Source organism: Pipra filicauda, unplaced genomic scaffold, assembly GCF_003945595.2.
Source record: "Pipra filicauda isolate LSUMZ 115617 unplaced genomic scaffold, ASM394559v2 scaffold24_size8852520_pilon, whole genome shotgun sequence".
In the NCBI taxonomy this organism is placed as follows: Eukaryota; Metazoa; Chordata; class Aves; order Passeriformes; family Pipridae; genus Pipra; species Pipra filicauda.
In genome coordinates, this window is record NW_024104365.1 from 8,128,022 (window position 1) to 8,153,153 (window position 25,132).

The 25,132-nt window shown below is 42.0% G+C and overlaps 1 protein-coding gene across 1 annotated transcript in view; it reads right to left on the reverse strand.

The window, feature by feature from the left end:
* The window catches only part of PKHD1 (PKHD1 ciliary IPT domain containing fibrocystin/polyductin), a 253,982-nt gene that overhangs the window by 211,292 nt on the left and 17,558 nt on the right, over positions 1-25,132 (reverse strand). Inside the window, exons 13-30 of the mRNA XM_027738336.2 lie at positions 24,731-24,866; positions 23,783-23,897; positions 22,622-22,897; positions 21,945-22,034; positions 21,227-21,320; positions 20,598-20,740; positions 19,673-19,803; positions 18,427-18,596; positions 17,769-17,907; positions 15,239-15,393; positions 13,410-13,594; positions 12,849-12,971; positions 11,191-11,296; positions 10,016-10,294; positions 6,474-6,604; positions 5,803-5,938; positions 2,599-2,794; positions 1,050-1,117 (exon numbers count right to left, since the gene is read on the reverse strand). Of these exons, the coding sequence (XP_027594137.2) occupies positions 1,050-1,117; positions 2,599-2,794; positions 5,803-5,938; positions 6,474-6,604; positions 10,016-10,294; positions 11,191-11,296; positions 12,849-12,971; positions 13,410-13,594; positions 15,239-15,393; positions 17,769-17,907; positions 18,427-18,596; positions 19,673-19,803; positions 20,598-20,740; positions 21,227-21,320; positions 21,945-22,034; positions 22,622-22,897; positions 23,783-23,897; positions 24,731-24,866 (2,673 nt within the window). The remainder of the gene's footprint in view (positions 1-1,049; positions 1,118-2,598; positions 2,795-5,802; positions 5,939-6,473; positions 6,605-10,015; positions 10,295-11,190; positions 11,297-12,848; positions 12,972-13,409; positions 13,595-15,238; positions 15,394-17,768; positions 17,908-18,426; positions 18,597-19,672; positions 19,804-20,597; positions 20,741-21,226; positions 21,321-21,944; positions 22,035-22,621; positions 22,898-23,782; positions 23,898-24,730; positions 24,867-25,132) is intronic.

Genomic DNA, 25,132 nt, shown 5'->3' on the forward strand with positions numbered 1-25,132 from the left:
AGATTCTAATTCAGCTTAAGTCATTCATAAAGGCACAACCAAAAAGTTAATCAGTTCTTATTTAATTTTCAATTTACCATTAAATATGAAAAGAAGGGCACAGTTTCTATTATTTTTTTTAGTATGTCTTAATCTTCAAAACTTATAGGATTTGCTCTCCAAGCTCTATCCATTCTCTCATCTTTCAAGGCTTGAGCACTTCACAAAGTATTGAACTAATCACGTAGCACAAAGCCTCTGAATTTTTGTGTCTTTAAATGTGTTGTGAGCCTGGGAGAGCAATCTGTGGAGGACCTGAGGTTGTAGTATAAGAATTTCTCTGTCTTCTATAAAAGCATTTCTAAAGGCTCATGTAAAATTCACTACAGGGATTCAACTCTCCCCCACCACCAGCCAAATGACAAAATAAATCAACCACCCCAAATCTGCTTTTTAAGATTTAAAGTAAAACTTTTTTTTTTAATTCAGTGATGTTTTGCTCTCAAACACACTTAAATTATTTCCAGTGTCTAAAAGCTTGGAACAGGATTAATAAATATTTCACTTTTGATTAAAATTAACATTTAAAAAGGGCTTTTTTTTTTTTTCCAACTCAACAAAAATGAACATCCCCTTTGGGATCACTTGAAATTATTGTTTGCTTCAAACCACAATTTTACCCTGCTTCCCTCCTAACTTTCACATGGAAAACCTTGAAAGATGAGGGCGAAATGACTGAAGGAAACAGCACAGATGAGCCAGGTGTGGGCGTGCTTTGTTTTCCCAACGGGAACATGCAAGGATACATGAGCAAACACTTGGGGAAATCAGATTCAAAGCACAGGGAGCCCTGAGCCAACGAACCAGATTGAGGGATGCTCACTACAATCCCACATTTCCAGACTGCTGCTGTCTGCCTGTTGATGTCTGCATAATAAAGGGTCACAGATTCAAAGCACCCTCATTTAAACTGATGTGAAACGGGATGCACTTTCCATTCCTGCAGGAAAACTGTGCCCTTGATCCCTTTAACCTCCATAAGTGGCTGCAGATGTATCAACACTGTTTACCCAGAAAGGAGCCGCAACACGGCTCCACGCTGAAGATCTCAGAGAGGTACTGGATTAACAGCTCAGTCCTGCAAAACACAAGAAACATAGAAAGGATTTGGGGGGTATTTTTATATTTTTCTCTCCTGCTACACTGCTATCCTTTCTAACAGCTCTTTCTAGCTTGGAAAGTCAAACACTCACCTGTCACATCACCTTGGTTTAATGCCACAAGCAACAAGACCACCCCACACTCCAAATTTTTTCATGTGGTTTAAAATCATGGAATGGTTTAGGTTGGAAGGGACCTTAAAGATCATGTCATTCCAACCCTCCTGCTGTGGGCAAAGACACATTTGAGCTACATCTGTCACAAACACTCTCTTATCAATTGGCAACCTGTGGGTCAAATTTAGTCCACGAGGTGCAAGTGAATTGCTCATCAAAAGAAAAACCCGTCAGGAATGAGGGTTTTTTTTGGCAAACAGATCCCACTGTAGTTACACCCCCAGCAGGAGATGCAAGTGCATTGAAGAGACATCCCTGTTGCCTTCTCTCCTCACTTCCTCCCACCAGACAGTAGAGTAACTAACTGAAACAAGAGGAAGCCCAGATATGAGCTCCTGAAGACACTCAAATAAAGGTGTAGCTCTCTTTCTGTCTCATCTACATCTATTTTTCCTCCTCACCATCCTCCTTTCAAAAACACCCCCTTCCCTAAAAAGATCCATTAGAGAAGGGGACCTTCCCAATCCTGCAATCCAGCCCAACAGAGATCAGACTTGTCTCCTGGGATGATCCATCTCTCTCCACTCTATCCCTGGAGAAGAAATGAGGGTGCTGCTAAGAGACTCCAGCACCAGGTGGGATGAATCCCTGTGTGTCATCACACCAACCACAAATTTTCTCCTGAAGTTCATTAATGCTACAAGCAGCTTAGGTTGGTTTAGGAACAACAAAACCAGCTAATTTCTTCCAATATCATTGTTTCAGGATCATTCCTGGCAGCTGCCATGGATGAGGATTAAAACTGTGCTGCTTGTGAATGCATTCTTACATCCCCCTTTCAGGTCAGTTTTCCCCCCACATTTTAATTCAGTTATATTACATTTATCTAGGCATGAACTTGAAGTGTCACCTTAAAAGATGGAAATAGCATCATTTAAAAATTCTCCAAACAAAGCATTTTTTTATTGTTCAAACTAGCTTTTGTTTCTCTGATGTTTCTTTTCTTCTGCTGTTTTCCTACAGCAGGATTTATCTGCATTTGACCTGAATCCATGAATACCTTTGATTGCCTGAATATGCATTTTTCATCAAATCAACTGTTTTTTTCTAAAATGCTTCTCTCCTGCCTCCTACTGATCCAAGGGGAGTTAATTGAGTAGCATTAGCAGTTTGCTGACTTGAGTTCCACAGATCAATAAATGCCTTGATAATTATTCATAATTTTATACCACACTGCAGAATTCACCGTTAGGTGTTCGTGAAAAACTCTTGCCTTCCTTTTCAGATTAACCCTAAAACACCAAATAGGATGGAGAATGAAGTTTATAAGGAAAATACTCACCTGTTTGAAGCAATAGTGATACCATTGATGGTGACAGAAACATTGTGCCACCCTGCAGCCAGGGCTGGAAGTGTCACATTAACACCATGGTCTGTCTGCTCCTGGATCTGTGGCCACGAGTCTCCAATTTGGACCTTGACATCCGAACCTCGGTAGGTGGCAAACTGAGATATCCCAATCTGAAGCTCCTCCCCTCCTGCAGAGGAAAGAATGGATGAAACTATTTCAGTTTTTCTGGCAATGGTTATTTTGGCACATGTGACCATTGCCTGGGGAAGAGCACAGAGTCCCATCATGCCAGGACAGGTCCAGTCATGTCCATTAGCCCAAGACCAAGAAGTTGAAGACTCTGATGGTTCTGTATCCTACAGAATCCCTCATGGATAAGGTCACCAGGTATCAGAGTTGTCTTGAGATCCCAGCCCAGATAACTTGGCTATGACCCTCTACACTCACTCTCATCCTCCATATTCAGGATAGATCTATGGCCCTTTGTCATAAATCTCTATCCTATAAATATCTGAACTGCATAAAAGCCAAATCCTGTCTTTTTAAAACTGACATAAACTGCAGCTGAAGAGTTCTGGTTTTTTTCCCGAATCCTTGACGAATTATCTGGATCACATTTTTAATCCCTATGGAGATGATCTAACTTTAACAGGAGCCTCCCACAGTAAAATGAAAATTTCTTGGGTTCCTAAAGTCAGATGGTCACATATGTGCCTGCTGGGGTTTAACCCCAACCAGCAACTCAGCCTCTCATAATTGTTCACTCCCTCACCCAGAGTGGGATGGAGGAGAGAAGTGGAAGACTAAAAGGGAGAAGGCTCATAGGTAAAGACAGTTTTATATGAAAAGCAAAAGCCATGTTTGCAAAACAAAACAAGGAATTCATTCATCAGCCACTTCCCATGGGCAGGCAGGTGTTCAGCCATCCTCAGGAAAGCAGGAATCCAGCACACATAACCATTACTTGGGAAGTCAAACACCAACACCCTGAATGTCCCCCTCTTCCTTCTTCTTTCCCCAGGTGTTATTGCTGAGCATGATGTCATATGGTCTGGAATATTCCTTGGGTGAGCTGGGGGCAGGCGTCCTGTCTGCGTTCCCTTACCAACTCCTTATGCACCCACAGCTCACTCACTGATGGGGTGGGATGTGGAGCAGAAAAGGCCTAGACTTTGTATTAAGCCCTGATCAGCAATGATGAAACATCCCTGTGTAACCAACACCATTTTCAGCACAAAGCCAAATCCATATTCACATACTAGCTACTATGAAGAAAAAAAACAGCTCAGCTTCAAAGCACCTTGTTTTCAGGAAACATGGTTCTCTCTCTCTCGCAGTTAAACTCTGTTTTGAGCCACACTATATTCAGATGAAAGGGGATACTTTACTTATCTGTGCACAGTGCAGTAATAGAAAAGAACAAAGGCAGCGGAGAAGGGAATTTCATAACCTAAATTCCTCATGAAATAGGTTTAAAAAATTTGGGTGTTATCCATCAGTCCTAACAGAGCCATTTTCACTGATAGCTGTATCTGTGGTCAGTGGAGAGAAACAGAACCTTTATGGCATTATTCACTTTGTTGTAAATAAGACACACAAAAAGAGCTGTGGTGAATCCCACCAAAGAACCCTCATTTCTCTTCACTGACTATGCAAGACATCTAAACAACAAGCAGAGAGATGTGTTTAGGAGGCGAATCTCACCCTCTTGTCTCCCCTGAAGGGATGAAGAAGAGAGGACAGAGCTTCCTGATGAAGCAGGAGAGCCTGTATGAAGCTCCCTTCATCTACCTGCTCTTCTAAGCAGATCTTGAAGCCAGTACTTTTCAATTCTGCTTGCACGAAGAGTCAAATAAAGTTTTAAAGCCTGCAAAGTTGAGTATGTTAATAGCGTGAACTCTTTTTACTCCTGGTCAATTGTCAGCTTAATCCCAGATGCCTGGAAGGCATTGGTCTAATTTATTTATTCTTTTTATTCTATGGAAGGAAAATTACATTAAAAGACAAAGCCATGGAGGTTCTGAATAGGAGATTGAACTCAGTCCCAGCACTGCTCACGAGACTCTATAACATTAAGGAATTCCTTGCACCTGGAATGCCCGCGGCGAGAAAAACCTCCCCTTGGTGCTGTGGCATTGGAATAATATTCAAGTGATAAAGGACATTTTCTCTTATTTATGCATCCTGGAGTAATAGAAAATGACAAGGGCATTTGGGGAAAGGAACAGAAACACTGGGATTGCACAAGAACTGCGTTTTGGCACTGGTAGTCACCTAACTCCATAAATCTCCACCGACTCCAACCAAACTTGAGAGCTGGGGGGGGGGGTTTAAGGTGTGCACTGGAGAGGTTGCAAAAAGAGAAGAAAAAAAAAGCAGATTATTATATCCTTGGAGGAATGGGAGTGGGAAACAGGAATATTTCTGTCTTTCTCTCATCTTCCTTCCTCTTTCTCTCAGATACTGAGAAACCGGTGTCTGGTTGCCACATAAAAATGTACTAAACTTCTTCCTAAAAGACTCGTCTGTAAGTGGACAACATTTGGCATTAATGCTTTCCTATTCCTAACACCCAGACAAAATCTTGGGGGGAAGAAAAAGGAGGGAAATGAACAAAAAAAGTTCAACTCCAAATAGAAACTTTCAAAAGACAAGAATGATCAACACTCTATGACATCTGTTTGGGATTTTGTTCCCACAAAGTCCATGAAGACTATGCTCATATTCTAAAGCAATAGTTTACAAGGTCAAACTGAAAGGAACAGTTTGGATTGGAAATGGGGACTAGAAAGACATGCATTGCCTTTCTTCTTCTTTCAGCAGCCTAAAATACATGTGATGCTCCTCATGGTCAACCCTTTGGGATCCTGGACACGGACACTCTGTAGGGCTCATTTATCTTGTCATGACTGAACCTATTACCAAGGATGAGTGGGTGGGCAAACTTCAGAGCAGAGTTAGAGAAACATGATGCAAAAGGAACACTATAACACATCTAACATCCTGTGGACATCATCCATACCGACCTAGGACCAGTAACTCATTCCCTCATGTCTGTTGGAGTAAAACCAATCAAACCAAAAAAACAGTGTGTCAGATCAAACTTCATAGACCTATATTCCCTCTGCCCCACCACCATCAACAATAACAACACTTCTCCAGATGGTTCTTAATATAAATCTTCAGCCTTTTCACCTGCTATGCCACTTCTGTTCCTGCTCAGGGACACAACAGTAGGGTTTAAGGAAGGATCATATCGGAACAAGTTGGTTACTGTTGTTGACTGGTACCCAGAAATTAATGTCACGTGGGCAGCAGCATCTTCTGTCCCCTAGAAAGAGAAATGAAGATAATGTCAGGTATAAGAACGTACTAATTTAAAAAAATATATATAAATTACTATTTTCCTGCATCTCCCATACTTAACAAGTCAGGCACATAGCACTGATGAAATTTATATCTACCCAGACTCTACTTAAATGTGTACATTTATACAGACTTTAAAGAAACATCTATGGAGAGTTAGAAACCTTGAAACAATCCCAGACTATGTAGATTGGGATTTACTATATCCATATTAGTAAATTAAACTAATAAATAAAATCCCGGAATGCGCAGTTTTTAACTTGCAAGATCCTTACTAAATTAAAGAGTTGTTTGTTGTTTCACTGGTTTTCATAAATCACCTATTAATCTATTTTTAATTAAGATGGTCTATTCTGTAGATGGAGTACACAGTAAATTGTCCCACAGCCAAGACTTGGCTTGTGGGCTACAGTTTGCCCTTTCCCTAGTGTAGCTCAGGCCAGGAAGACATAGAAAACCTGTAAGTTCTTGACCGTTCCCCAAAAAATGTGGTTTCTTACCCGAGAAGGAACTTTACATTCAATTGTGGTTGAATTTCTGCCATACTCCAAAACTGGGCAAGGTTGAGATCCAAACAACACCACGTTTACTCCTTCCAGATTGGTCCCCCTGAGAGCCACTCTCAGTCCTCCTGAAAAACACAATTATTCCATTACATCCAATACATAGAATATTTTTATATGCAAAGGATTCTTTGTTTAGAGATGACTACAAAAGCACAGTCTCTCAGTTGATCTGATGATGATCTGCTCCATCTTGCTGTGCCTGGTTTCCTCTCTTTCACTAGAGATCCTTCTTGCCTATTATTTGGATTTTTCTCCTGGATACAGGAGGGCTGAGTTTGTTTCTCGAGTTATTTTTTAATGACATACTTATTTAAACCAGCAGGCTCTGGCCTGTGATCTCTCTCTTAGACAGATCCCCAGCCCAAGAATGTAACAGGGAAGGAAGGAAGAAGCACTAAGAATGGAAAATGAGCTTAACACAGCAGGTGCTTTCACAGTTCAAACAGCTGCCAGGCACCCTGCTGTCCAAAAAGCCTGTGGCCTGTGTCTAGGAAACTTAGGTTAGAAAGGGGACTTGGCAGAACTTGAGACTTAGAGCTGTGAGGAAAGTCACGGAGGGCTTGATTCCGTGAAGTACTAAAGCAAACTCATCTCTCCCTCGTGCCAGAGCTGAGCCTCTTCTATCACATGCGGGATCATGCCCCACACAAGTCAGACTTCTGCTTGATCTTTCTTCAACATCCTATTCCACTGTAAATAGTAGAGGCACCCCTTTGCTTTTCCAAGCAATCAGAAGATTCAGGGATACTTCAAAGAGAAACAGAAAAGGGAGCATGAGCGGACATTAGTGAAAATTCTAATATAGACTTTGTTCTTTTACATGGTTCACAGACAAATTTAAAAATAAAAGAAATTTTGCCTGAAACTTACAGCTGTTTGCTCTAGTCCTCAACTCTGGAGAGTTTTAGAACTGTGGCTGGACAGACTGCTTAGACAGGAATTTTATTAATGCAGTGCTTATTTGTATTTATTAGCACGGCTATGTTGCAAACCAAGTGAGCTTTTATGATTCTTTTCACATGTGATGTAAACAATCTTCTACACTAAAATAATTGTGTATTGATAGCAAAGTCCCTTGTACATTTTGCCCAAAGTATCTTTTCCTGTTAATTCTTTAAACCACCAGAGAATTATAGAAGTTTAATCTTCTAGATTTTCTCTGGCTGGCAGCAAAACCAGGCAAACATCAGCAATTGGATACGTTAACAGTAAGCTCCTGCTATCCAGTGGAACATGAGAGTATCTTTAGAAAGGCATTCCATGCTTTTAGTATTAGGTCATGGGGATCTCCCAGCATGGCACTACTGACACCAGGGATATTTTGACACGAGGGAGCTGATGCAGCAAAGTACAAGCTGCTTCTTGCCTTCCCATTCTGTAACATGAAATTTGCAGAGTCAGAAAGAGCAAGAAGTGAAAACTGAAGCCACTTGTCTAATGAGAGACTTGTCAGATAAGGAGCTTCAGATTTAGAGTGCAAAATCCACGTGTGTTGTGTAAAGACTGATGCTCTTGTTTTGATATCTACATTATATCCATGTGCAGTGAAATACTGCCTATGTGCACTTTATGATGAGATTGAAGTATTTTAAATGGAAGAAATTAAAAACACAGATGGAAGCTGTAATTCTTTCCAATTATAAACATTCCAGGCACATGTAATGTAAGATAACATTATACTTGCTTTCTTTTTAATGAGTGACAGATCACTGTAATTGGGAGAAGAACTGGATTACCAGCAAAGGAAATGGGAAGCAAGGCCCAAGCACTAAAGTTTGCCATTTCTGGAATTATTTTAGAGTTTTTTGGAGATGCTTGATTTCTGTGGTCTTGGGTTTCCTATGAATCAAAAGTGAGTCTTAACCTTAGTGTATTATGTGACCCTCTCATTAGGGGAAAAAAATGTAATAAGAGGGTTGCAATAGTTTCCTTCCCATGCCACCCCCCAAAAAAAAACAAAGAAAAGAAAGAGGTGGACATAACTTGTAGTTTAGGAACACTACTTTATTCCAAGTCCATCCCATGGTTCATCCATGGAGAGGTTTACAGACCATCATTCCCTTTCTCTGCCTGCTCCAAGGTGGCCAAGCATGGTTCAGTTCCCCAAGCCATGTGGCTTCCTGCTGTACCTAGGCCAGCATTCCTGCTCTCAGGGGTGTTTGTTACCATAATCTCAAATCATCACAATTATGAAATGCCAAGATTTCCAGAAAAAAAAAATCTGGGTAACCTTTACTGTCAGAGTAGATGTTGTTTGTAGAGACATTCCTTAATTCTTGAAAAGAAGTGATAAGCTGAGATTGCCTTTACTGCACAGCCCAGGTGTGGTAAGAGTGTTTTCCACATTTCTCATTGAGCTGAGGAGACCCTTCCCTCTCCCAAGAAAGGGGAAAGCTTGTTTATTTGCAGCATTTGTTATGGCTTAGATACAGTTGTCTGGGCACCTTGCTTGAACTTCCATCTGTCTCACATACAGGGCACATGAGAGAGTTGTATGGTCCCTTGTCCCCAGAGTCCTGGAAAATCTTTCCATCTCTTGTCTTCAAGTATGGACTATATCACCCTTTATTTCCTTTTCTGTTTCAAGGACAGGAGAGGTAAGGGGAATGGAAGGAGACTCAGTTTAGCTTGAGCTTCTCTAGGTTTCTCAGTTTTGTATCTAAACACAGATGTGTTTTCCATTTTATTATTTTATTTCCAGTGTATGAATTCGCTCCAATGGAACTGGGATGAACTAAAGTACAGCCATTTCACAGTTATAGAATTAAGGGATCATTTAGGTTGGAAAATACCTCTTAAGATCTAATCCAACCATTAACTCAGTTAACTGTTAACTGCTGTTAACTCAGCACTGTCAAGCTCACCACTTAACCATGTCCCTAAGTTACACATCTACATGTCTTCCAAATCCCTCCAGGGATGGTGACTCCATCACTACCCTGGGCAGGCTGTTACAATGGTTGACAATCCTTTCAGTGCAGAAATTTTTCCTAATACTTGATCTGATTAGGCCAGATTAATTCAAATACTGCAAAGCTACAGATGTGGCAGGATGAATATGAAACACTAACACACACCTGATTTGCTGGAATGAATATACATGCACTTGAAATTACAATTCCCAAACAAAACTAGTTGGGAAACTGGTTGCCTCCACAAAGAACAAAGGGAAATCTGTCACTCTTTAAGTAACTTTCCCCACACAGTGTATACAGCCATAATATGTCTTTTTCATCACAGAATATGCTGACTTGATTGGAACCCACAAGGTTCATCGAGTCTAAATCTTAGCCCTGCACAGGACCATCCCCAAGAGTCACACCATGTGCCTGAGAGTATCATCCAAAAGCTTCTTGTGCTCTGGCAGCCTTGGTGAAGACCTTGGCAGTGAAAATACAGAAGAACCAAACACGCCATGGAAAAGAAGTGGCAGAAAGCAGATGGTCCCTTAGAGCTGCTCTGGCATTCAAACCTACCAATCTCTGAAGTCGTAGGAGGTTCAATGGCGACCAGCTTTGGCTCCACTCTCAGGAAGATCCCTTCTCCTGTGCTGGCATTGAGTGCAAATCCATAAGGCCTCACCAGTAGTGCCAGCTGGTAGATTCCCACTGGTAGCCTCTCCACCTGGCAAACCACTTTGGTTTCATTCAACATCGTGACGTGGCAGGTCGTGCTGTTCACCTCCACCTGCAGTGCTGGTTTCTCCTCAGTGAAGCCATCTCCCCTGACAACCACTGTGGCCAGGGGCCCATCATCTGAAGGGACACAATCAACAAGATGAGTCATGAATTTTGGTGTAGCAATGCCCTGGATTTACTTTCAACCAACAGTTAAAAGTTTTTTACCAGTTTCATCAGGACATCCTAAAAACTGCACCGCTGGTGTTGTCTCATTGCCCACATAACACCAATTCCTGCCTGTCCCTGTCCAGCTATTACATTTTTTCCTTAAATTTTTGCTAAAAATTACTTGAGCCAAGAGCTACTTTTGCTTTAAGCATCAAACCTGCCACCGTTTGTCTCCCCTTCATGTCTTTACCATAGAATTGCAGAACAATTAAGGTTGTAAAAGACCTCTCAGGTCATTGAGTCCAACTGTTAATTCAGCACCTCTGAGTTCACCACTAAACCATCTGAACACTTCCAGGCAGGGTGCCTCTACCACTCCCCTGAGCAGGTTGTTCCAGTGCTTGATCAACCTTTCAATGAAGACATTTTTCCTGATATACAATCTAAACCTCTTCTAATGCAACTTGAGACCATCTCCTCTTATCCTATTGTTTATTAATTGGAAGAAAAGATCAACCCATGCCTGGTTTCAACCTCCTGTCAGGGAGTTGTAGAGAGCCATAGGTCTCCTCTGACCCTTCTTTTCTCCAGGTTGAACACCCCTGGATCCCTGACCTGCTCCTCATCAAACTTGTTCTCCATACCCTTCCCCAGCTCCATTGCCCTACTCTGGACACACTTGTACACACTTAACATGTCTGGAAATGGAGCTGATCAGAAGCGACCCGTTAAAAGTGCAGTTTTCACAAAAGCAGAAATTTCCAAAAGAATACACAGGCACATGAAACCATTATCTAGCAGATTTTTTTCACAGGACAATGGGGTTTTTTTTGCCATTTTGTTCAGACACAAAGCCCCGTTACCTGACAAATACTCCACATGACTGACTGTGGGTGTCAATTCCTGACTGAACTGGAAAGAGCATGAGCCAGAACAGTTTGAAAGGACATCATTCACCACCAGCACCACCTGGAGACAGAGAAGAGAGTTACCTTAAACCTGTGAAGGAAACAGAGGTTTTTTCTAGAACCACAACTACCTGATAGATGCTGGTAACCACACTGGGCTGCCAAGAGCACTCAACCGAGCACAGTCAGACAGCTGCAGCCTCATTACAAATTTAATTGCAAAGCTTATTAGGGCTCATCCAAGGGAAAGCAGATCACGGCTTTGGACACTGTATCATCAGCCTTTCTTGATGTCTGCAGGATTTTCTCTCCCATGTTTCTGGGACCTCACAACTCCTGTTTTTCTAGTCATCCACTGAAGACCCGGCTTGCCTTTCCCCAGTTTTTCCCACTTTGCCTTAGGAACAAGTTTATTATGTTTAAAGCATCCTGTAAGACTAATTAAAATTAATCCAACAATGTGGACATGCAGCCCTCAATTTTATTATTTTTTGCCCCTGAAAAGCTGGGCTGTGATCTTGATTACCTAAAAGAGACATCAAGAGACATCTCTCCTGAGACCTTGATATCTCAGAAGAGTCAACTAGCAAAGTATAGGGCATAGGAGAGCCTCTCTTTATCTCTTCCAGGTACTAAGGGTGTGCCAGGAGAGTACACCAATGCCTACAAAAAGCAAAAGCAGACTGTCTCAAAGAAATGCAAGGAGCACAGAGTGCTCTGCTTGAATAGGGACACAATTAGAGGGACATTTTTATGGTTGTGCTAGCAGTAATACAGAATAAAGTTTCAAAAATTACAAGGATATCTGTTTGCTGCTGCTGGTCTTGTTTCACTTGGGCTATTTGAGGGTATGTCTGCAGCACAGATGGAAAAGATATCAAAGGTGGTTGAGTCACTGCATGAAGAGAGATCCTCATGTCTGGGAAACAGGCTCACCAAAAAAGCAGGATGATCTGGCCCCAAATGCTGCACTTTGGACTTCAAGCACATTCAGCATCACCCTGTTGTCACTACAGTGCCTGTCAGCCTTTGCTGGAAGCAGAGCCAGCAATACCCACTGCTCTGCAACATCTGAGAGCAGACCTGGGAACACATTTGTCCATCCAGCAGACCAGAATGGCTACTCACTCAGCCAGGAAGCCCTCCTTACTCTCTTCTCACACTTGAAGACCTGAGATCCACAGATGCTGAGGGACTTGCCTAACTCACAGGTGAGTACCACAGCCACCAGCTCATTTGTTTTGCCCATCAGTGTAACAGCAGAAATGCTGCAGATGAATAGTGACATTCCCAGTTTGGTGGGCAGCACCATAGGGCCCACCAAGGGTGGGAGTCCAGAGATTGTCTTCCCTTGGTCACTGCCTCAAAATAAACAAATTGTCTTTCACAGTGGTGAAAGATCACCCATGTCACCATTCTCCCCATCTGCAATTGCTCCTGGAGGAAAGTCCAGCTCCACATACCAGGCGGCAGAATATGAACAGTTTATGGCACAGAACGTCAGATTTCTGAAAGGATTTAGTGGCAGAACAAGGGATCCAGACACCTGTGAGACTCCTGGATCTACACAACCCAGGTGAATAAGTAGGAAGTGTGACAGCACATCAACTCACCTGTGTTTTGTTATTGGGGGTAGCAAGCATGTCCCCAAATATGGGTCCAATAAACACACCCCCATCATAAACCACCCGAGTAGAAACAGCTGCCTTCAGACCAGTGAGGGTTTTGGCAGAGACCTGGCAAAGAACAAGGAATTTAAGTTTCTCTTCCTTTTCTGTCTTGTAATTTTCAGTTAAAATAGAATTTTTATGACCTTGGCCAATAAATGATGCCACAAATCTGTGATGAGCTCCAGTTACTGTACCGAAACATTAATGTTTCAGTAATAGATTTCATTTCAGAATAGCAGACCCTTTGTCATGCAGAACTGCAACAAAGCCTGGAAATTACACCCTTTCCTCCTTGTTTTGAAGTACAGACTCTGAAGATGTAATTTCTTTCTCTGCAACTGTCTTTTTAATCATCTAATCTGGAATTTGGTCTTCCAAATAGGAAGATTACCTAAGTTCCCACAGGTATCTTCATAAAAACAACCACTGGGTGAGTGAATCATCCAAGACCAAAGAACACTGAACAGGGTTCAAAGTGGGGATTAGTAAAAGAAACTACTGTACACGGAGAACATTGGGCAAGTCCCCAGTTGTTTTTTTCCAAGTCAGAGTCCAGACTTTTTCATAGCACGAGTTCAAGTCCTTGGTCACGATGAAGTCACTGGTGTTGAAGTAGGGAGCTGTGGAGTTGTCTACACTGTCCTGCAAAAGCTTGCGGAGGTGGTGGGAGGAGATTTGCACTGAAACGTCTGCAAGAGACATCAGAAAGCAGTGAATACCATCATCCCTGGGAGAGCACACCTGTCTGCTCCTAGAAAAGAAAGGTGTTTAATTTTTAATGCAAGGCTGTTGCGGTTCAAACCCCTGCAACTGCCAAAAAAGCAGCAGAAACTTATTGAACCCTAAATGCCAAAAGATCATAGAATTATAGAATTGAAACATAGGTTTGGGTTGGAAAGGACCTTAAAGACCATCTAATCCAACCCCCCTGCAATGAACCCTAGACCAGGTTGCTCAAAGCCCCATCCAACCTGGCCTTGAATGTTTCCAGGGACGAGGCATCCACCACCTCTCTGGTAACCTGTGCCAGGGCCTCAACACCCTCATCATAAAAAATTTCTTCTTTGTATCTAGTCTGAAGATCTAGAAAACTATAGAAGCCTCTCCAGTTGCGGGCATCAGAAATTTTAGTACTTTTACATAACATGGACGCATGAAATTTAAGTGTATAAGTAATTTTCTTTCAAAATAAAAAGGTCAGAAACCTTCTATATGAAATGGGTGTGGAGAGAGTCAACCTGTCAACTCTACATCCTAAGAGTCCAATCCTAAATAAATGCAAATGATGTTTTATCTCTTTTGACATAAATCCCCATAGCCATTCAAAGCTGCAGATACAATAAATCTCTCTAAACCAATTAATGAGAAGGAGGGGAAAGCACAAGACTTAGAAACAGAGCAAGAGGCATGGAGTACATTTTTAAAAGATTATGTTCAAAGCAGGACACTGCTGAGACAGTCTTCAGTTAAAAAAGGAAAATCTTAAGTAACATCTTCAGTTAAAGGAGGAAAATCTTAAGTAACAACACGGAGGAAAGAGTTATTTCATAAATATTCTAAGGCTGCATTTTCCTCTTTTGTTATTTGACTTTATAACTGAGTCACCAGTTCCTCAGTCAAGAACTTTATCATTGGCCTTGCTCAGATTAATCTGCTCCCTTTCATTTTAAACCTCTGACTGTTTAAACCAAACACAAGGAAACCTGGCACATCTAAAGGGTGACTAGTTCAGGTCAAGCACAAAACTTGTACAAAAACTTTTGTGTTATCTGCAAGCCAATTACTGATCCTGAAAATCCTGGAAAAAAAGGAATTACCCGGTAACTTGCCCAGCTCTTGTCATACATGACCACCAGAAGTACACATGCTGGAGAAATAGGAGCATAACGAAACCTTAGGGTGCAAACTTTAGGATCTGATCCAAAGTTCTTTAACATTAAGGCAGATATTTCATATTGGCTGTATGCATTTTGGAAGAAACTCATCTAGGAATACTGTCCTCTCTATAATCTTAAACCCCTGTCTTGAAGGACATCAAAGATCTGGCAAATTTCATGAGAAGTTTAACCTGCCAGCCTGTGCTCTGAGCATGTCCAAGGTTCAATATTGTCTTTTCACAGAATCACAGAATGGTTTGGATTGAAAGGGACCTTAAAGATCATCTTGTTCCAACCCCACTGAGGGACACCTTCCACTATCCCAGGTTGCTCCAATCCCTGTCCAACCTGGCCTTGAACACTTCCAGAGTTGGGGCAGCCACAGCTTCTCTGGCAGCTACTTCTTCACTTGGCTTCCTGCTAAGGAAATCCAGATGTACCTGCATCTTCTCTTACCTGGTATCATTGTGTTGGCCAAGTAGATGTGAAAGGTCCCTCCGAGAGGTGGGGATGACTCCTGCAGTCTCTGGATGGTGAGGCTGACTCTCACATCCTCCGTGGAGACATAGAGGTATCCATACTCCTTAGAGCCCTCCCCAAGCATTGCACCTCTGTGGGACAGAGAGGGTTCACGTGAAGGCGTCAGCAGTTGAGACCCCCACTCCTGTCACCCCCGTGTCACCCAATAGCCAAGGGACCCCTGTGGGAACAACACTCCTGAAGGGTCTAAGGGAAACGTATCCGGACCTCAAACAAAATTGGGTATTCCCAACTCATATATACATTATGTAGGCAATGCACAGGACAGAAAATTGTGGAAAGTAACCTTTTTAAATTATGATAGAAGAAATTTATATGTCATCAAACACAAGCAAGTCCTACCCCAGCAGTGTTTCTAAAGGATCAGCTCAGTGCAGCCAGGGCAGCATCTACAAAATCAAAGCTTTCCTACTTCAATAGTAGGAATATCCTAATATCCTACTGCAATATCCTCGAGTCCATCAAAATCCTAACTCCCCTGAATTACAGTGATATTTCATATTGTAGAATTGTAGAATCATTAAGGTTGGAAAATACCCCCAAGACCATCTAGTCTAATTGTTAGCCCAGCATTGCCAGGCCCAGGAGTAAACCATGTCCCCGAACATCATATCTATGTTAGAGTAATTCAAGTCCACCCAAGGTCCAATTTCTAAAACATAAAATACTTTCTCCTTCGGCACGAAATTTCTCCTTTTTCAGAGGAGAAGGAGGCTCTCTGTGGTACAACGATGCCACCATGTGGCTCAGTGTCTGGATGACAACTGGCTTTTGCAGAGCAAATTTTGAGAATACAATCACTGAGCATTTTGTACAGTTGGTACATCAGATTTTAGCTAATATTCCTGCTCCAACAGGAATAGGAGTCGCATTAGAATAAATCACAGCCCACGTTCAGTGAAAAGAAAGACCCAGGTTTGTTTTGAAGATGTCCAAAGACAGTGCTCAGCCCACCTGCTTTTAAAGCATGAGTTGATTCCCGTTCTCAGTATTCCTGGCTTCAGCAGTCTCTACTTCTCTGCTTAGTCTGTTATCTTCCTCAGTGAGATGGAAAATCCCACTAGTGCCAAACACCTTTTTTTTTCCCCTGGTGCGAGGTAATGTGACCAATCCATCTCTTAATCCTCTTTTTATAAGCTGAACAGGTTGAGCTTCTTAAATTTTTTTCTCCATTTTCTGCAGCTTCATAATGATGTTCACAGCATTTTTTTACAAGTTTTTCTAAATTTATTTTTAAAGTGTGGTCATCAGTGTTGTATGTAGCATTCCAATGTCAGTCTTCTTAAATACTCCACACAGGAGTTAAAATTTCTCCTCTTTCTGTTAGTTATACCTCTGGCTACACAAATCAAACATCACAAACATCCCCCTGTGTTCTTACCTTTGCCTTTATTGTTGTTGGTTAATGTCAGAATTCTACGTTTGACACAGGCAATTAAATGTGATTTTGAAGGGGAGACTTTCACGTACCAAATCCTTCTGTGATGTGCTACCTAAGCTGACTTCTACAAAACAGCTGGGCCTGAACTGGGGTTTAACTGTTACATCAAGCAACTTTTTAGACTTGGTCTTTGCAGCTCTTATATTGGGAACCCTGAGGCATAAACTGGATTGTGTTTTCCTTTGTGCTGACTCTGCCTATATCTCTGAAATCCAACAAGTGAATTCACCAAAGCCTTGGATTTTGTCAGGAAATGCAAGAACTTGGCTGCTCTGGGAGCCAGACCTTACTGTTTTCAGAATTTAGCCACCTCTTAACAAAAATCTAGTTCTCTTTGGAGCACTTAAAATCAATGACACATTGCTTTGAATTTGCTTGGAAGAAAACAGACCACAAGGTAAGAAACCAAATTCATTGACAGCTGGCTGAGGTTCATCTTATTCTAAGAGGAAGTTTCCTGTGGATCACTGGGCAAGTCAATTTGAGTGGAGAAGTTGAGCCAAGGTAACAGCTGGCTCCTGCACAGGACAGGCTGCATAATTCCAGCTTCTCCCTTGCCTGGCTCCCTTCCCATCAGGTCCTTGTTGACTCGGCTGGATACAATCCAACTTTACAGGACCTATTTTCTACCAGTACAGTTCTTTAATGTTTCACTGTCTGATTTAGTTTGCCTATAGCTCTAATTCCTCTTTCATTGCTCAGAGGAATGAAACCATCTCAGTAAACAAGGACACTCAAGGTGGGCTTTCATTGCCTGATGTCATTAAAGGTGTTTGGGAGCGTGTCTTTCTGATCTTCATCCACTGTTCCAGAAGGGCTTAGGTCTCCTTCTAGTCCTACACCATACCTTGGTGACCCATGTACATCTTACAACACAGGTCAGCTGAAACATCTCAAGAACCTCTTTTTCAGAGGCTGAATCCAGATGACAACCAGCTCCAGATATGCTGAGGGAAGTGCCAGAAGTTTTTGAGAGTATCGAGATGATCTACTCACTGTCCCTACCTTGGAGAGAGAAGGGGCAGACTTGGACCACAGCCAGACACCAGCCAGGACACATTGTAAGTTGGAGGAGACCCCACCACAGATACTGATTCAATTATCCTCCCACCTGGCCGAGGGGGTTTGGGATCTCTATGAGAAACTGGAAGAAAAGCACAAACATTCATTAGAGCAAGGAGAGCAGCTGTGACTATTCCCAGGTTATTGTCATTTCATAGCTGGGATCACACCTTCTTGGGTTTTTTTTGTTTTGTTTTGTTGAGTTACATTTCATAGAATTACAGAATCATTTAGGCTGGAAAAGCCTCCTAAGATCACTGTCCAACTGTTTCCCCAGCACTGCCAAGCCCACCACTAAGCCATGTCCACAAGTGCCACATCTACATGTCTTTTAAATTCCTCCAGGGATGGGGACTCTGCCACTGTCCCAGGCAACCTGTGCCATTTGTAAAACACATTTTCAAATAAACCAAAAATAAATTTGGCAATTCCTTCTTGACTGCTGTCAAAAAAGAAAAAAAAGTTTAATATATAAGAAAACAAAATTATTTTTGTGCCTGTTGTGAAATCTCTCTTTCAAAAAGCTTCATCCAGCTTTATCATTATGTGTTTTAATGGAATATTCCGGGGAGGGGGAAAAAAGAGAAATAGATTCCTTTACCAATCACAGTTCTGTCAGCAATGATGACTTCATCAAGGTAAAATGACCCAGATGTTTCCTTTTGCAAGTCTATCTGATGCACAAACACGGGGGAATTGGAAGGGAGGTCCTGGACAAGCGTGGAGAGATTCACACACCTCTTCCAGAGGTTAGTGCAGGTAAATGTCCACCTGGAAGACACCAAGGTTGTGGCAATAACTGAATGTGAGGTCATTGTGAAGCTTCCAGGTAACAGCAGGTACTACTGTTGTTACCACTGTTATTTACTCATACAGAAGTCACTTACTGAGTAGCTTGTGATCACTCTTTACATGTCTCTGATGAGTTCCCCATAGTGAGAAACAAGGTTTTAAACCGCAGAATCACAGAATTATTTGGGCTGGAAGGAGCCTTAAAGACCATCTCATTCCAACTCTCTGCCATAGGCAGGGACACCTTCCACTAGACCTTGTTGCTCCAAGCCCCATCCAACTTGACCTTGAACATTTCCAGGAATGGAGTATCCACAGCTTCTCTGTTCCAGTGCCTCACCACCCTCACAGGTCTCTGCTTATGGGTCCTTTTTTGCGTCACAAGAATGGAATGTGGGAACGACTGTCTGCTCTATTTTTGGCAAAATACTATGATAGCATCAGTGACCTCGATGGGGGTCAATCCAGAATTGGCACCCTTGAGAATATCAGACCATTACTTAGGGCTCCCAGTTCTCTCCATCAAGTTCTTCTGACACTCCTGTTTTTTTTAAGTGTGTCTGCCCCAAACTTTACATCTACTACCAAATGTTTTCTACCCATGGAATTTGAAGCGAATAAAGAAAATCAATGACTACACCAATTTCCAAAACATTGTGTACCAGTGACCTCATGAGGTTCCTGACAGGGAAAAAACCACAATCAATTCATCTCCCTGTTTCACTGCAGAAAATCCACTGTCTGAGGTTAAAGAAACTGGAAAGCTATTGTCCTCAGAAATTTTTCTGGTGTGTTTACCACAAACAGAGCAAACTCTTCATCTGTGCATTACTGAGGTGAGATACTGCATGTGACAAGGAACATGGAACTTCACTCAGTAAATCCTCAGAAAGTACAGAGTCACATTCCAGGGGTGCCTCTGCAGGTAAGAGCACGTGTCAGCTTATCCCCGCTAACAATTTGATCCTGTACAGATGAGAACTTCCCTCCATTTTCCCACTGCAGCTCCTTACTATGGAAAGTGTAATCTCTGGAAACCACAACTGTCTGGATACCTTTTAGAGTCAGTGTGATTGAAATCCCATAGACAGGTGAAGTTCTTCTTCACTGAACATGATGAGCCATTAGTGTAGGACACAGAGATAAGAAGGATATTACTCATATGGCCTTTGTGAGCAAAACACACCTGCAAAAATGAGGGAATAAAATTTTCACAAATCAAACCACAGGTAATTTATACATAATTTATATATGTGATGTATGTAGAAGACAGTATATTCTGTTTCAAACACAGTTTAACATTAGGGTGTTCAGCCTGGAGCAGAAAAGACTCCAGGGAGACCTTAGAATCCCTTCCAGTGCCTAAAGAGTCTCCAAGAGAGCTGGAGAGGGCCTTCAGACAAGAGTTTGGAGTGACAGGACAAAGGGGAATGGCTTCAAACTGAAAGAGAATAGATTTAGATTGGATATTAGGAAGAATTTCTTCTCTGTGAGGGCTCTGGCACAGGTTGCTCAAAGAAGCCATCAGTGTCCCATCCCTGGAAGTGTTCAGGGCCAAGCTATTTGCCTTCCCCCAGGTGGCAAAGAAAGGGCAACAGAGTTGAAACCAAGTCCTTATTCATATTAAAAGTAGAAGATGAGTAGAAAAGTGAGGGATAGTGAGCCCCAGTAACAAGGGTTTTTTCCTTTTGTCAAGAAGTGGTCTCCCCTACTTCTCCCATCTTTCCCCAGTATCATCCCATTTTTTCCTTTCCCTCATCAAGAGTTGCATCCCCAGGAGCAGAGAGCAGCCAGATGTGTTAAACAATATGAACATCTCAGGGATCTCAGATCACCCACTCTGTCCACCAGCACAGTCCAAAGACACGAGTCTTTGTAGATTTGGTGGGATTCTAAGCAGGCCACATGATTTTAAGTTGCTGATTGGGCTCTGAGTATTCGGTCCCCAGTGCAACCTACTCATTAAGAGCAGCCACTTACATGTGTGTATTCAGTAAGATCATATCTTGGTAGTGTGGATGGGGAGGTTTTCACCAGTTGGCTTGGTCTGTGAACACTGAACCTCCCACAGAAAGGCTCCATTCCACTGACAATGTGTCCTGTGGTGATGATGTTCTTCATATCTGACAGATAAAAGAAACAAGAGGAGAGGGGATGTTTGAAAGTGATTCAGAAGACACCAGTACAGTCAAAAGATTCATGGAAATACAGAAAGTCGATGTCCAAAAATTGGCAAACAGTCCTACTATAAGTGTTCCAGAATTTCAGAATTCCAGAAGGGTTTGGACAACACTCTCAGGCACATGATGTGATTCTTGGGATTGTCCTGTGCAGGGCCAGGAGTTGGACTTAATGATCCTTGTGGGTTCCTTCCAACTCAGGGCTTCTGTGACTGTGATTGTTATATTGATCATGTTGTTTTTAATGCTAGTTCCATAAACTCACCCATGAGAATATATACAAATATATAGCTGAGAAATAAAAATATATATACTTATACCCCTTAAAAGTGTAAATTTATTCTCACTCAAAGTTTCAAGTACATTTATTTCATAAAAGAAATCAGCTCTCACAGTAAATACTGCTTCATTGACATAAAAGATCACTACCTCCTTTCTCAAAACCATCGTGGAAAAGGATTTTAGCAGAAGCTGGCTCAGTCTCACATCCTACTGAAAGGAGTTCCTCTATTGCTCTTTGCACCTTAAAAAGAAATTAAGAAAGTGAAAAGCAGTCACAGTCCAATGATTTCTGGATCATGTCATCAGAGAGCCTCAACACACGTCATCTCTCTATTTTTCATTAACAAGGGACCGGTGGCATGGCAGCTCTGAACGAGCAGGCAGCCAAATATTAAAAAAAATAAAAATATAAAAGAATAAAAGAATAAAATTCAGCTCAAAAGAGTGTAAACTCCCATGTCTGGTACCTTTCAGATGTGTTAGGCATCTACAGCCTAATGGCTATCATGAAACTATCACCCAGGGTTGTTATAGCACTGACCAACTGACCACATCAAGAGACAATGGGAGATCCTGTCTGAAGCCAAAGCCATACTCTACACACCTGACTTTAGAGGAGAAGTCCAAGAGTCTGGTTCAAGGGAATTCCAAGGTATCTGGACGATGTGATATGCTTAGAATACACCTGGGACTCAAACCCCCCCAAAAATCTCACCGTGAGACATTCTCAGTAACAAAAATCACCCCTACATCATGTAAAGTTTATCTCAGCTTCGGGTCCAAACACTTAAATGCTGTCAAGTACCAGATGTCCATTGGTTCCTCCCCAGCAGAGGATCAAATATGTGTGTTTAATGGCACCTACCTGGTGAGCTGTAGCATTTGTGGGGATCATTTTGTGCAATGTGTTGTTCCAGGAGATACTGAAACACCCTGTACCAGACACTGTCAACATCTGGCAAGCAAAGAAGCAAACAAATAAATGAAAGGAGACACAAACTTCATGAGACACGTTTCAAACCTGGCTTCTTCTACCGAGGAGGATTACATGGCACATATTTTGCATTTTCAAGCATAAGTAAAACAAGAATTCCTTCCAAGAGACACTTCAGCTACTCTGAAACTGTTCTTGTCCTCCATGGTCTCTACTGACACAAACCTAAATTCTAAATCTAAATTCTTAAATTATCAGGATCACAAGGGGTACATGACCTGTGCAGACACACTGACAACCACAAACAGTCCCTAAAGCTCCTGAGCTGCAGCTGTGGGGTTTAACCACCAGGAAAATCTTCCCTCCTTGCTGAGGGTTTACATACACCCACCAATGTGTAAAGAAATGTACACCAATGTGTGTAAAAACCCTGAACAATTGCAGTTCATGATGTTCCTCTCATCAGCTGTCTCAGAAGGTTAAAAACAAGGTGGGAACACACTTTCACATCAAGCATCAGCACAGACTTTACAATTAGGATTTGCTGCTATCCAGGTCATTTGGCTCAGGGCTAGTCCAGTTCCCAGGGTCAAGAAAGCAGCACTGACCTGGACTTCTGGAAGATGCAAAGCATGAGCCTGGATTTCGTGTCTCTCAATGTAGTAGCTGTCCACCACGTGGGGATTCAGCCACGTATTATGTATCTGGACTCCAACTCTCATCCCGTTGCTGGGTGTCTTGCCATGATGCAGTGCTTCCAGGTAGTACCTCGAACCAGCAGTCAGCTCGAATTTCTGGGATTTTGGCTGCCAAAGTTCACTCCAGTTCTTCACCCAGTTCTCAGACCACTCTGAATTGCCAGCAGGGAGAGAAGCAATTCTCACCTGTGTGCAGAACAACCAAATCAGAGTCACAGAATGGTTTGGGTTGGAAGGGACCTAAAAGATCATCTCCTTCCAACCCCCTGCCGTGGGCAGGGACACCTTCCAGTAGACCAGGTTGCTCCAAGGTCACCGACTGATTTAATGGCTCCAAACTGAAAGAGAGTAGATTTATATTGGATATTAGGAAGACATTCTCCCCTGTGAGGGTGGTGAGGCCCTGGCACAGATTGCCCAGAGAAGCTGTGCCTGCCCCATCCCTGGAATTTTTCAAGACCGGGTTGGATGAGGCTCTAGTCTACTGGAAGTTGTTCCTGCCCATGACAGGGAGTTGGAACAAGATGATCTTTAAGGTCCCTTCCAACCCAAATCATTCTAGGTTTCTATGTAATATGCTACCATTAGTAAGACCAATAATGCTATTATTTTTTTAATAGATAAAAAGTATTTTATATTTCTTCTAGACCTGTTCAGTTACTTGGCTCAAGAATAACCCAGATAAATAGATCACCTTCATCAGAGCATCCTCTCAACTTCCCAAAGGCAAGGATCAATATTTTCAGAAGGCAATATTTCAACAGTCAAAAAAGGAGGTAAATTGAGGAAATCAGAGAGCAAACCTCCAGGTCCCTTTGCAGATTGTCAGTGATTGCAATTTGTTGAACTAAAAAAAAAAGTCTTCTGGAAAAGACAAGCAATGACTCTGGTTGCAAGCATGAGTTTTTTATGAGCTGAACAACTGACAGACCCAATCTAAAACATCAAATATAATCACACAGATTTCACTCTGCAATAGATTCATAAGGGCAAACAAGCCAATTCCATTTTTATGACCTTAATTAAAACCATTTTCATCCTGATCTCATTTTTATCTGCTCAGAGTAATACCTTATGTTCTGGATCTTGGGACAAACTCAAGTAGAGAGATGCTTGACTGTCTGCCTGAATCCAGAAGGTGTAATTGTTGGTCTGAGGAGCCACAAAAAATCCACGAAGCCTGGAACTAAGCAAAAGGAGAACATCCATAACACAGTAAAAAAACACCCCATCCTCGCACCCCACCTTCATGTGTACACCGAGTAACTAGGAAACACCATGAGACCAACAAAACAAACCTATATATTTTAAAACTGAAGGAATCTCAAAAAGACTCAATTTCACACTAAATGTAATTTATTCTTTACGAAATTTTCCAAAAAGGATAGAAAAAACAGCTCCAGGAAATTAAGTATGTTTTTATTGGTGGTCACTATTTTGTGCATTTCTTCTCAAGCAAAGTCTTAACCTTGAACACACAGGAAAAAGCCAAGAACACACTCAGAATCAACCAAGAAAAACAGAGAAATGGTAAGAAAAGATGAGAATTCATGCACACTGCACATTTTTTCAAGGGTTTATCTGAAGAGGCAATGACACCAACACAGTTTAGATATTTCCACAGCTTGGGGCAAATCACTTGATTTCCATTAACTCCACATGTGCTGCAGCTGCCAAAATCAGCTGAGAATCTGCCCCTCCACATCTGGCTGGAAGTCCAACCCAAAATAGCCTCAAGCTGGAGCTCCTTCTACCTCCACAGCAATTTCTTTTGTGGAATTTCAGCATATCTAGGCCAGGTAGAGCAGAAATACTGAGGGAAAGCAAAAGGAGGAAAAAATAAAACACTTCACTGCATATTTTAAGCTTCAAAAGGACCTCAGAGCAAAGGGTTTGCTTTGATTTACAGGAGCTGTGCAGTGAGGCTCTGCTGTAAAGGGCTGTCAGGTGTTTTTGCTGCACCTAACACTGCTAAAGGTGATTGCCATGGCTTCATGTCTTTTTAAGATCACTGAGTACCTGAAGGACTTCTTCGCCCCAGACAGGAACCTTACTGGGGAGCTGGCATTAGGTACAAACTGCCATCTGTATCCAGGACCTGCTTCTGTCAGATCAGAGGCATCATCCCAGACTTCAAAGAGAAGCCCTCTGTTTCCTAGAAAGTTAAAACAAAAGTACTCTCAGCAGCAGCCAACAGAAATCCCAGAGCACATGCTGGAATCAGTGGTGTAGGAGGTAGGCCACAGAGAAAATTTTAATAATAAATTGGCTCTGTTTGTGGGGGATTTTGCAGTCTAAGGCAGAACACAGATCTCGCTTTAGGGAATTTGTTCTACCTTGAAATTCTCCACAAGAAATAACAAAAATATGCAGAGAGCAAAGCATCCAACCAGCTCTCATGTCTGCTCCTTCAGGAAAAGG